This window comes from Urocitellus parryii, chromosome 7 (genome assembly GCF_045843805.1).
Source record: "Urocitellus parryii isolate mUroPar1 chromosome 7, mUroPar1.hap1, whole genome shotgun sequence".
NCBI classification, from domain to species: Eukaryota; Metazoa; Chordata; class Mammalia; order Rodentia; family Sciuridae; genus Urocitellus; species Urocitellus parryii.
Window position 1 is genome coordinate 143979226 of NC_135537.1, and position 13824 is coordinate 143993049.

Consider the following 13824-nt stretch of genomic DNA (forward strand, 5'->3'; position numbering starts at 1 on the left):
GGACAGGGAGGGAGTTCCACAGAGGGTGACGACGCGGTCCATTACCCATACTGGGACACTTTGAGAGTGCCTGGGATACTATTAATAGCTACAGTGTGTGACGGTCACCAACCGGAGCTGTCTTAAGCAAACTGAGAGGAACGATCACCTGGGTTTGTGGCCTGAATCTGAGCTTGACTCAACATCTTAGGTATGTTGAAAGAAAAAAACAACAGTATCAGATCTGAAAAGAACAAAACCATCATAAGTAAGCACCTGATAGAGGACAGATGCATGAAAATAATTCTCTGTAGTAGACAAAAAACAGACCCAACTTACAAATTCATGAGTATTCTCAAGAAAGAAAACCAGAACTGAACAAAAGCAATATAAAAAATGCAATTAATAAAAATTGTTGCATTTAATGAACTTCTTATACATTAAAATTTACATTGCAGGATAATAAGATCTATGTGTAGGTTAATCCATAATCCATTTTAATAAAGAAAAGTAGAGGCGATGGATTTATCCTACCATACACTAAGGCATACTATGACAAAATGTGTGGCATTAATGCAAGATGGGCAAATAGAAAAATGGAACAGAATAGCCCTCTCTGACACACACACACACACACACACTCTCTCTCTCCCTTCTCATATATGTATATAAATATATAAACAAGTGACAAAAGTGGGACATATACACACTCTCTCAAAAAACAAAACAATGAAATAGGACAGACGGTCCAGTAGATGAGAAGATTGGCTAACTACATAGAGGAAAATAAAAAACTGGATCCCTATATGAAATCACATTTATAGGTAGATTTTAAATGGACTAAAGACTGAAATGTAAAAGGTAAAACTATATAGTTCAAAGAAAGAGTCTGATGATGTAAAATTTGAGGATTTTGTTCAACAAAGCATATTATGGATAAAGTTCATTTGAATGCCTACAAGATAGGAGAACATATTTATAATGTTTAAAGCAAAAACAAGGTTACTATCTAGACTATTCAAGGAATTCCTGGTAATCAACAAGAAAATGCCAACTCCAGTAGAAAAATGGGCAAAGGATACAAACGGGCAGTTTACAGGAAATCCCCAGAAGCAAACAAGCATTTAATGGAAACGCTCCAATTCAGTAGCAATTTAGTAGTAGCAAAACAAAATAAAATAGTGAGATATCATTATACCAGTTACCTGATACAATTCAGGGGGAAGTATCACATGGGTTAGGAATGTGGGCATACAGGAACCCTCAGAAGCAGCTGGTGGTTGTGTAAATGGGTAGTCATTCTGAAGAGGAACCCAGCGCTAATGTGGATTCTCTCCAGTGCCTCCTCCTCTCTGCTTCCCAGCGTCCACAAGCTGAGAAGCTCCTCTGCCATGCTTTTCCACCATGATGTTCCGACTCACCTCAATCCCAGAGCAATGCAGTTGGCTGACTTTGAACTGAGAACTAGAAATTACGAGCCAAATTAAACTTTTTCTCCTCTAAGTTGTTGTTGTCAGATATTTTGGTTACCCGAACACAAAGCTGATTAACAAATACACATATAGAATTTTTTTTTTTTTGCAATAAAATAGTACACATGAAAGCTATAAGAAAGGCCACGGAACAATAAAAAGAATGAATGCATGAATAAAATGAGAAGGGGGCCTTGCACAGCTCAATGACCATAGGTACAAGTTCATAAAGTGAGGTTAAGGGTGGTGGTAGGGTAATGATGGGTGAGGGCGGTGATCACAAGCATGTTGGCAAAATTTCTGAATCACAAGATTAAAAAAAAATCCTTTAAGAGCTAAAATCAGCATGATATAGTGATACAGCCACTTCAATGTTTATGGCAGCACAATTCATAATAGACAAATTATGGAATCAACCCAGATGCCCGTCAACAGATGAATGGATCAAGAAAATGTGGAACATACATACAATGGAGTTTTATTCATCCATAAAGGAGTATAAAATAATGGCATTTGTTGGTAAATGAATGGAAATGGAGCAAATCATGCTAAGTAAAGTAAGCCAGACTCAGAAAATCAAGGGTCGGATGTTTTGTCTCATATATGGAAGCAAGAGCAAAATAAGGGAAAGAGAGCAGCGGGGGAGGGGAGAGGATATTATAAAGATACAGGGATGATCAGAGGAGTGAGCAGGAGGAGAAGGAGAGGGAGGTAGGAAAGAGGGAAAGGGGAAAAATATGGAATGAATTTAACAAAATCATGTTATATACATATATAAACATACCAAGGGGAATTTCACCTTTATGTATATGTAGAAAGTACCAATCAGAAATAAATAAAGGAGTGAAAGAAAGACCAGTAAAGAAGGGAAAAAGGGGGAGGGAGGTGGGAGATGGCAGAAAGGGGACTGAAACCAAATCCCTTGCATGTATGATTCTGTCTGAATGAACCCAAATAGTATGTAGAATTACAATGCTCTAATAAAAAAATTCTTTAAGCATCTAAGCTGAATGAAAAAACATAGTTAACTACAAAAGACAAAAAGCAGATGGTCTAGCTCTCTCTCCAACTCTAAATACCACAAGTCAAAAAGTCTTCAGAGTTTTAAGGATAAACTTAGGCAGCCAAATAAGTTTTCCACGTGTGAAGGCAACACGCATTCCAAGATCTGACCAGACATGCGAACGGCTCCATCCACGCACATTTCTTGAATTACAGAAAGCATTTAGTAAATTAAAAAAAAAATAAAAATAAAAGCAAAAACTACTCTTACTTAAAAAATATAAAATTACCTTTTGTAGAAAGAGAACAATCCGTATGAGCATCTGGGCACGGAGTTCCTCCAAGGTAAACAATGTACGGGGTGTTCGAATGAAAATTTTGGTCTTCCCATAAGCCACATCATCCTGAAAACCACATTTTTCTATCAGTTTCTTGACAGCCTCTTTGTCTGAAGGAAGGTCATGGTTGGGCCACGTGAATTCAGAGATCATCTTGTACCTGGATGGAAAAAAGAATAGGGTGCAAGGGAGAAAAACCATGCAGTCATCTCAACAGAAAAACTATTCAATAAAATTCAAGATGCTTTGTAGAAGACAAAACAAAGCCTTCTTTGCAAATTCTTAACAAAAGCAAATTTCATTAGCGTGATAAGAGATGTTAAAAATGTGTCTTCAATAAAATAAAACACTCCTTCATGATAACAACTCATACCAAGCTGGGGATAGGAAGGATTTCCTTAATGTAATAAAGGCTATTTACCCATTTTTTTAAAAAGTATTTATTTTTAAATTGGGGTTGGACACCACACCTTTATTTCACTTAATTATTTTTTATGTGGTGCTGAGGCTCAAACCCAGGGCCTTGCCCATGCTAGGTGAGCACTCTATTGCTCAGCCACAACCCCAGCCCCTATTTACCCCAAATTTATAGCAAATATCACTTAAAAGTAGGCAAACTTGAACATATTTTCTTCAAGCACAGATGCAAGACAAGGGTGCTTCTACCACGGGGTCTACTCAGTATTGTCTGGAGTTCTAACCAGCAGCACAGGGAGACCAAGGAGCAAGCTGGCAAATGGCTGAAGAAGGCACAAAACTGACACTATTTATAAACAATATGACTTTTCAAAGGAAATCAAGAAGTCCCAAGACAGATTCTTATAACTAAAACAAAATTAAGCAGCGTTGTTGTATGCATTGATGTGTAAAGTACCTACATTTTTACATATAAATTGCTAAGCTTCTTATCACGTGGGCTGCTCACTGAGTGGCAGTTGGTTTCCTGAGCTTGCAAGCAGAAGTCATGATCTTCTGCAGCCTGTACTCACAGGTGACATCCCACCATTTTTACCACACTCCATTTTGGTCCAGCCTATACTCAAGGGTATTATAGGGCATGGAAATCCGGAGGCATCTTAGAATCCTGCCTGTCATGCAAAGTTGTTTAATATGCATAGTGAAATTAATTTTTTTCTTATATTGCACATCAAATTTTAAGTTATTGTGAGAAAGGCTTTCTTCGCACCCAGGCTTTAGAGTAATCTACTGAATGTTGGCTTCTAATACTTGCATGTTTTCATTCTTTTATGTTTAGATCTCTGATCTGTTTGGAGTCTATCTTGGCATATAGTGTGAGGATGAGTCAAATTTTATATTTTGATAAAGAGCCATTCAGCTAATCCAATACCATTTTAAAGCCCATTTTCCCCCCCTGCGATTTCATTTGCCATCTTTATCATATACTAAATGGTCATATGTGCTTCAGTTTATCTCTGGACTTTCTGATCTGCTTCATGGCTGTCCATCTGTGCATCAAAACCACATGGTTTTAATCATAGAAGCTACGAGCACAGTATAAGTCTTTCCCCATTTTTAAAGGTCTTTCTAGCTATTCTAACATGTCTATTTTTCATATGAGCTTCAGAATCAGGTTTTATAGTTCCAGGAAAAAACTGGTATTCAGCAAATAAACAAACTTAGAAAACCAAAAAAACTCCAAATCCCCTTGATAATCGTTTTACTGAATTTATATATGGTGCTGAGTTGTCCCATCCAAGAGCAAGGCATGTCTTCCCACTTGTGCAAGTCTCCTTTAGTGCTTTTCCAGGAGTCTTTTTAAAGTCTCACAGGGCTTTTCACATTTCTAGCAGAGATGACAGAAATCTAAGCAGCATCTGACAGAGTTACTTTACCCAGCTTATGACCTCCCTGTGACTTCTTGGTATCCACCCAGAGCACTCTCCTTGCTTTCCTTTGGTCTCTGGATATTCCTCCTCATCTCATTTTCTGGCAATTCTGGCTACTACTGGATCCCTAAGTGGTGGAGTGTCCCAGGGCTCAGCACAGTCTTTCCGTAGCACACTCTTCCACATGGCCTCATCCAGCCCATTGGATTTAAATAATATGTCAAATGTAAAATGTAAAACATAAATATGTAAATATTTTAATATGTACATTATAAAATATATTTTTCAATCTGTGAATGTATCATTCCCGGGCTTTCCCTTAATTAATCAGCTTCTGACTCCTGAACCCAGGGCCTAGACAGATCCAGAAGGCGTTTAAAACTTCTCCTTCAATCTTTCCTGCCTCAGTTCATCCAGGTACTAAAGTTGGGATCCTGAGAACATTTTTATCCCTTTTTTTTTTATCATTACCTCTAATCTATCATTAAATATGGTGGATTCTCCCTCCAACATATATATATATATATAAAATCCAGTGATTCTCTTTCTTGTCACAGCTGCAATCCTAATTGAAGCCAGCTTTGAGCTTCCTATGAAAGATTTGAAAGATTCGAAAGATTCGTGGGTGGTTTTCCACTTCCTTTCCAAGCCATCCTGGGTGCATCAGCCACAGTGGCTTCCTCAGAAGCCTTGAATCACTTGTTATCTACTGCTCCCTCCTTCTCACACCTTCAGACCTGGGCGTGGCTGCCCCTGGCCTTTCTCTCTACAAGTTCCCCAGGTGTGGAAGGCAGGCTGGCCAGCCCCCTGCAGGGGGCGGGGCGTCCTCCTCCTCCTCTTCTTCCTTGATCCTCCAGGTCAACATTCCCCACCCCAACAGCGTCTCCAAGGCAACTCGCTTGGCGTTGTCTCCCCCCAGACACTCATCACAGTTTGTGATGACATGGATTTGTGGGATTTTCTGTTAAATGTTCCATGAAGGCAGAGGCTGTTTCCCACTCTGGGCCTTCTGCCTGTCAAGTTGCCTGCAGTGATAACGTATTTGTGGAATAAATGAAGGAATGTGTTTAAAAGTCTACTTACTTTGTTACATAGACACAGAAATCCAAACCAAATGAAAGAGTTTTAATAGGAAGACAGGTAATGCCACACAGTCTCACGTGAAAAAAAGAAGGACGAGATCAGGAACCTCTCGAATTCATTATTAAAATAGAGTAAGGGTCCATCCACGTTGGGCCCTTGCCGGGGTAGTGATGGTGCTTGTCTGCAGTCCCGGGCACACCACAGAAGCTGGACGCAATGCTGCTGCCACCCTGCTCAGCTCACGTGGCAGGGTCTAGGCGCTCTGCCTGCCTTCCTACCAGCGGAGGCCCTGACCCCAGTTCTCTAGCAAACCAGCGTCCTGAACTTGCTAATGAAAGAGCTGAACTCATCTGCTTCCTGACAACTTGTCTGACCTCCCTGAAGGACTTGAGCAGTTTTTAAGGTTATCAGTATGCTTTTAAAATCCTTCTCTCTTTATTCAATAGAGGCAATGAAAATAAAGGAAAGTGACAAGTGAAAATTCAGGTTTAAACCTGAATTTACCAAAAAACCTAATCTTAAAGCAAAAATTGACTGTAGAAAATATCACTTTATTTCTCATCATCACTGAAAACAACAGTCTGATGTATTACCCACCTTCTATCCTATCCCATGTTCCATGGCTAATTGGTGCATTCAGGATAACAATAAAATAAAATGACACTTTCTCAATTTAAAAAAATGCACTTTACATGAAGCAGAAGATGAACCAGTCTGCAGAGTAAGAAGAGGCTCCCTTCCCAGAAGCACAGCCCATCATCTCATCTAGCACAATCCCTAGATGGTTCTAGAGAGGGATTTATCTCAACTTAAATAACCATCGGCTGTATAGTATAGACTTCTGTCTGTGCAAAATTTATGTCTTTTAAAACAGTAAGTTCCATGTTTAACATGTTTATCATGATTAGTGGTGTACTTTCTTGTTACTCTGCTTTCCTTTAGACTGAGCTTTCTTCATTCCATTTTCATTTTCTCCTCAAATTGAAAAATATATTCAATTATGAGGCAATTTTGTTTTTGTTTTTGTTTTTTTGGTTACTAAGGATTGAACCCAGGGCCTTACGCATGCTAGGCCAGCTCTGCGCCTGCACTACCCCTCCTGAGCGACACTCCCATTTCTAAAGAACTGTTGAAGATCCTAGGGTCAGAGCCATTTGCGGGGTTCAAACATGGCACCCATGCTACTTAGCCACCTGGCCTGTGGCAAGCTACTTGTCCTTTAGGTGCCTCAGTTTCCTCATCTACATACAATGAAGGCAACATACTCACCTCCTGTGAGTGTCAATGTCAGTGATTTATTACATGTAGAATGTACCAAAGGGTGCCTGGTTTACAGAGTAAACATTTTAAAATGAGCGGCTATTTTTACAATTCTCTTAAAAATTTCAACACATAAATTATCTGCATTATCTATGTCCTTTTTGTAAATAGGACAAAAGTCTTTTCTTATCTCTATTTCTCACTTCTTTTTAATTTCAGTCCAAGGTTATTACTAAAGACTCCCTCCCCACGATACTTTTGTAGATTTAACAAAAAAAAATGCTGATTTATTTGTACTATACTGCATTTTTGCATTCCACGTTTTCCTTCTCCATTCATCTTTCTTTCTGCTAAAGTACATACTCTGGAAGATTTTCCAGAGAGGGTCTATGAATAATAAACTTTCTGAGTGTGTCAGAATTTTTTTAAAAATTTTATTCACAATCTTGAAAGGCAACTGTGCATGGAAGACTCTAAACATGAACTTCATTTCCTTCACCTGAAGATGTGGCCCTTTGTCTGCTAGATCCAATGTTGCTAATGAGGCTTTGAGTTCAGGGAGAGTCCCAGCCACGGTCTCCCCTTGCCTCTCTGTTCTTCCTTTCTGGTATCCTGTGGCTGGGTTCTGCCTCCCTTGTCAGTGTGGAGGAGGCTACCTGTCCTAGCCACTAAGGCGACTTCCTGGTGCCATAGCTACTGTAAACATTGATAGGGGACAGACAGATGTAAATGAGGGGAACAGAGGTTAAGGGAATAACTCCATAAAATGGGCCCATTGTGCTGACCCCCACATGCTTTCACTTTTAAAAAGCAATTTCCCTGAAGCCCTGCCTCCTTAAGTCCACAGGGTATGTTACACTCCTGCACAAACTGCCTGTTATCTGCAGGAGATCTGTAGGCCCTAAAAGCGATAAGAAGAGCACAAGTTACCTTCAAGAGGGGGACTTTTGTGACCCTTCCATAGACCAGATCCCAAATCTCAGGGAGATAAGAATAATACCCCAACCATAAAAATCTCAAGAATAGGTTCCAATCAGAACCAGTCACCATGGGCCAAAGTGACCTAGAGTTGTCATGGCAATGGGGACTTGAAGGTCTGATGCCATTCTGCTGTCAGTCAAAAGTCAAGAAGTGGACAGGACTCTCTGGAAACTTCCCTGGGACCCCAATAAAACTGGAGGGTAGAAGAGGCACATTGTCCTTTTCCTGAGAGGACCTACCTCTCCCTGGGGAGTGTCCCCTTTCCTATCCCTTTTAATAAACTCATGTCTGTGACTCTGAAATCTTTCTGACTTGATCATAAGAACTGGGGCTTGAAGGGGGCCTTCCTGCTGCCTCAGTTTCCTGGAAGGCCCCAGCCCTGGAACACCAGCTGGATTTTAAAATGGCCTCATTCTAGTTTTATATGAGTATTAGAAAACATTTTAATCCTTATACCATGTTTTGCATGTCAAAAACAGACACACCAACAGCTTTTGATTTCAAAGTAAAATAAGTCCAAAAGGAGATTAAAGGTCAGCAGTAACAAGTCTTCGACAGCTTGCATGGCTTCCCCTTTACCTCATGGCAATATAGCTTTCAGTTTAGCCCCAGCCCAGAGTTATCCGTTCCTGTGCTGTTCATTCTCATATTTTACTTCCACTGATTTTCTGCAGGTGATGACACAGAAACAAATTTTATGTCTGATCAACTGCTAGAATTTTCTAAGCAACAACAATGGACTGGAAAGCTTTCTCCCCCCCCCCCCCATATGTTTTAGTTGTAGATGGACACAATATCTTTGTTTTGTTCATTTATTTTTATGTGGTGCTGAGGATCAAACCCAGTGCCTCACATGTGTGAGGCAAGTTCTCTACCACTGAGCCCCAGCCCCAGCCCGGGCTGGAAGGCTTTCTAATAATATAATTTGACACTGTTTGAACACAGCATGAAAACTTTGCTACTGAGGTAGGAGTTTAGGGATGTCAAGTGGCAGAGCTGGGTACAAGAGCAGTGCCCTCTAGAGTGAGGGATGCATCCTCATGTCCTGTTGGTGTTAACTCCATTATCATGATAGCTCCCGCCACAGGCTCTATATTCAAAGTAGGCAAAAATAAAGTGACCAATGGGAACATATGGAGCAAGGTCTTCAATCAGGTCCATGCAGAGAGGAGGGTGAGGTGCGGCTCAGCACATAGGACAAGACTTGCCCTGGGCCACCACGCTCGGCCTACTCGGCTCTAGCTCATGAAGTGTTATTTTCACTTTCAACAAATCTATGGTCTGCCTGTTACTTCTGCTCAATTCTTTGTCTGGGATGCCAAGAACCTGGACCTTAACTGGATACCACTGGTGTCACTGCTACACAGCCTCAATAGAAAAGAAAAACCAACTGTATAGATCTGTGTGATTTCTACAGGGAAAAAAAACGGTCAGTTTTGAGTGTAACTTTTCGATTAATGTAAAATTAAATTCCAATTTTCCAAACTAATATGCTAGAAACTTTTATTCATTTTAAGCAAGAATATTTCGTGCAATCTCTTGCAGAATGCTCATGGAGAAAATCTGACAAGGCTAGTTGGTCTCATCCATCTATCTATCTATCTATCAATCAATCAATCAATTGTACTGGGGATTGAACCCAGAGGTGCTTAACCACTGGGCTATATCCCTAGCCCTTTTAATATTTTATTTTGAGACAGGGTCTTGCTGAGTTGCTTAGAGTCTTTGTTGCTGAGGCTGGCTTTGAACTTGCGATCTTCCTGCCTCAGTCTCCTGAGCTGCTGGGATTACCAGCATGTGCCATGGCACCAAATTCATCTTAGGTTTATAACCATGAGTCTCAAATGGGCACTCTGTTCTTCCTGATGGCAATCCTGTTAAAACAGACCTATGTTCTCCGGCTCTCCAAAACGAGCAGTCTCATTTCCCCTTAAGCCTCCTATGTGCCACTTCTCCTAACCCTCACTCTCAGCTCATGATATCGCTGCACACTTCACTGAGAAAACACAAGTGATCCAACAGGAGCATTTTTGTATTTGCCAAAGCTTTGAGCTTCTTGTCCCTGTGTCTGTGTTCCCCACCTGTCTGTTTTTGCTGGGGTGAAGTGCCCCTTCTCCTAGGCTGACAAACTTATGTCCAGGATTCGGTCCCATCTTATGTCTCAAGGATTTACTATAATTATCTCTCCCTTTCCTGCGTCATAGGTTTTCCCTGGGTCTGAATCACACCCACCTGCATACAGACCTTTTCTAGGACCTCCTGACCTCATGTCCTTTTCTAGCTAAGGCTTTCATTTTCTCTACTCCCAGGCTTAGCCCAAGTTTTTGAGTTGTTTTGGCGTCTGACTCTGCATGTCCCTTTTCTGTCCTACTCAAATCAGCCTCTACCCACTTTCTCCTTTTACCTCAGCATTACCAAGTCTCCTGGTTAAATTGCTTTTGTTATTTGGTTGCACAGCAGTGTCTGAGGCCTTTTCTTCTTGAGGCTATTTCATCTTCTCTTGTCTGGGCCACTGCCCTCTTCTGGTTTTCTCCTACCTTGCTGGTTGCTCCTACTCTTTGCTGGTTCTTTTGTGTCAAACCACGACAATCTAAATACTGTCACAGATCTCCTCCTCCTCCTCTTCTCCACCCAGTCCCAGGGCTTACAGGTAATCTGCATATGAATGACTCCCCAAAGCTCTTGCAGACTGACTTCTTTTCAGAACTCTAGGTATGCAGCTCACCCACCTAGACATGGAGCAGGCATTTCCAAGTTAACACAGTTAAGAGAATAATCTTGATTCTTTCCTTGCTTCTGTTCCATGTCCTCTCTTCAAGCTTCTTTGACCTATTTTATCTCAGCAAAGGATATCATGCTTTCTCAAATGCTCAAACTCAAATCTACTGTCATCCTTTATTATTCTCTACACTTGTCTCATCATAACCAATCCATTCATGAGCAAGTCTTCTCATCGTTACCCACCAAACGCATCCTGAATCTACGCCACTCCTATCTACAATACCACCTGGCTGAGGTGTTATCTTCAAGCCATCTCTCCCTTGCTCCTGTACTAGCATCCCTAAGCATCTCCTTGCTTTTTGTTCACACAGTAGCCTCAGTGATCCCTCAAAGACACCCATGACTGTGTCACTCCATGCTTAAAATTCACCCATGGTTTTCTATCACACCTCGCCAAAATCTAAATGGTTCAGTCTGACTACAAAGTTCCACATGATTCGGTCTGTCTCCTCTGTTCTCATCTCACACCATGCCTGCCCCTCAGCGTCCTCCAACCATAGTGACTAGGTCAGGTACCAAAAGTGCCACACTCATTACTGCAATGGCGCCTTTCCCTGGCTGCTCCTTCTGTCCCACTCTCTCTTCTCGGGTCTTTGTATGCCTGGCATTTCTCTATCATTGCTATCTCCTTAGAGACTTCTGACCGACCAATCTACAGTATTAGAATTTTCTGCATTTTTATGGTTTATATTTTATGTATTAATTTATGCATCTTTTGTGGGACCTATAGTCCAGAATGTAGAAAATGTTCAATAAATATTTAAATACAAACAGATGAAACTGAAAGCATTCTTGGATTCCAAGCTGCCAACAATCATTGGCATTATCAATTAAAACAAGGACACATTTTACATTTATGAAGTGGTTTCAAGTCAGGTATGATTCTAAGCGCTTTGTTTATCATCAGAAAACCTTCAAAATAGCTACCACTATAATCCTCATTTCAAATGTGAGGAATCGGAGGCATGGAAAGGTTATGTGAGTTGCCCAAGGTCACATGTCTAGAAAATGGCAAAGCCAGGATTCAAACCAGGTCAACTAACTTTAGTGTCCCCAGGCTTAACTTCTTTATATTCTACTATTATGATAATGATCATGACCAGAAATGGTAAGTAGCATTAATTGAGTATCTATTATGTGCCAGTGATATAGGCTTTTTACCCACTTAACTTAATCCTCACAACAGCCCTGTGAAATACTATCATTCTCATTGTTTAGGTGCAGCAACAAGTCTTAGCTGCTGTGCTGCTGTGTGCAGGACTCTATCTCTCCACTGGGTCTGTTCTTACCTGTGGAGGAACTTCTCGTAGTTCTGACGGAAGGCAAACCCGGCTCGGCGCACTCTCACGTTTTCCAGCAGTCCAAGGTATTCCACTTGGTGCCGGCAACGCTCATCATCGAATATCTGAGGGGATTTCTTGTCGTTGGGTTTGATGCAACGTACATAATATGGTTCCTGGGGAAACACATCAGCAAACGAGAAGTTTCACTAGGAAAATCCCCTAACTGGGGATCAGTGCTGTGTCAACTGAAGCTCCATGCATCTGATTTCTCATGCACATCCTTGTGGATAAGGAGTTGTTCTTCCTTTCTCAACTCAAGGTTAGATGTTCCCATGCACTCAGCAAAGTCTTTATTTTATTATGTTTAAGATTCATCAGAAATGACAGAAAAGGGATAAAACTAGACAGCAAATAATTAAGACATGTAAGCACCATTTTTTTTGTATTTATGGAATCATAGATAAGGTCTCTGAAAGAATAGTTCAATAGAAAAAAGCAGCAGATGTGGAAAGACCAAAAGGAACGAGGAATGTAAAATATTAACGACTGCTCTAGTGCACACCAAGAGTTCCTAAGTGTCAGCCATGATTAGGATTACTGCTGCCATTACTGCTGCTGCATTAGTTTGTGCTTTGAAAAACAGATGGGTAAGTAGAGGAGTTATACACACACACACACACACACACACACACACACACACCTCTGAAGGTGTCAATAATTCTATGAAAGAGCCCAGTTAAAAATCCTTCCTTCTGTGCCAATTAAGTTTTGTACCCTGCATCAGATCACAACTCCTGTTAAACAGAACACTGTGCTCGGCATAGATCCTGGTACACTGAGGATAATAAACAAGGTAACACTGGATGAATCCAGGAGGTCAGATATATCCTCTTATAAGAGTACAGATTTTCTTCCTCTTCTCTGAATCCTTTATCCACCATATATACAGATGCACTTTAATTAAGACACAGAGTCCTCTGTAGTTAAATTATGCAGTTTTAAACTCCATGGAGGACTTGAGGTGGCAAGGGTAGCAAATACTTTAAGATGTAGAGGAGATTTGAAAAATATGAATCTATTTGCATTTTGAACAAAATAAAAGTTTCCAACATCTAAAAAGTAATACTGTTTTCTTTCTTTCTGTAAGCCCTGCTGTGCTTTTTCTTATGTTTGCCAGAGCAGATTATCACAAATTTATTTGCTTGAAACAACACAATTAACTTATCTTACAGCTTTAGCAGCCTTAACTACTTCTGGAACCTTAATTCCACTTTACTGGGTAACAAAACACGGACACAGGTTCTGGGGATAAGGACATGAGCAATCCTTGGTGGAGGGACTGTGGTATAATTGTTATAGAGACAGACGAGGCAAGGCACCAAAGATAGCAGGAAACAGTTTTACTTGGCTGCAGCCAAGTATAAATAAATAAAATAAAGTTTTTTTTTGTTTATTTGTTTATTTTTTTAAAAAAATTAAGCTACAGATTGAAAAACCAAAGAAAAGCAGGGACAGGCAGGGGCAGAGGACAAAAAAAATCCCAGACTATCTTAAAGAGCAATAAACAGACTGAACAGCTGATTTTTCAAAAGAAACTATGGAATCCAAAGGAATGCAATCTTTGAAGTACTGAAAAACATGTCAACCTAGAATTTTATACTCAGCAAAGACATTCTTCAAGCAGGAAAGCTTTTATAACAATATTTTTGGGGTAAGAAAAACAAAGAATTGGTCACCATCATATTTAAACTATAACAGGGTGAAGTTCAGGCAGAAGAAGATGGTCCCAGGTGAGTAA

General features: G+C 40.4%; 1 protein-coding gene across 2 annotated transcripts in view; it reads right to left on the reverse strand.

Annotated features, from left to right (window-relative positions):
* Myo1d (myosin ID) overlaps positions 1–13824 on the reverse strand; it is a 311508-nt gene that overhangs the window by 174920 nt on the left and 122764 nt on the right. For both annotated transcript variants that reach the window (XM_026388876.2, XM_026388875.2), the window contains exons 15-16: positions 12033–12199; positions 2744–2951 (exon numbers count right to left, since the gene is read on the reverse strand). In XM_026388876.2, the coding sequence (XP_026244661.2) occupies positions 2744–2951; positions 12033–12199 (375 nt within the window). The remainder of the gene's footprint in view (positions 1–2743; positions 2952–12032; positions 12200–13824) is intronic.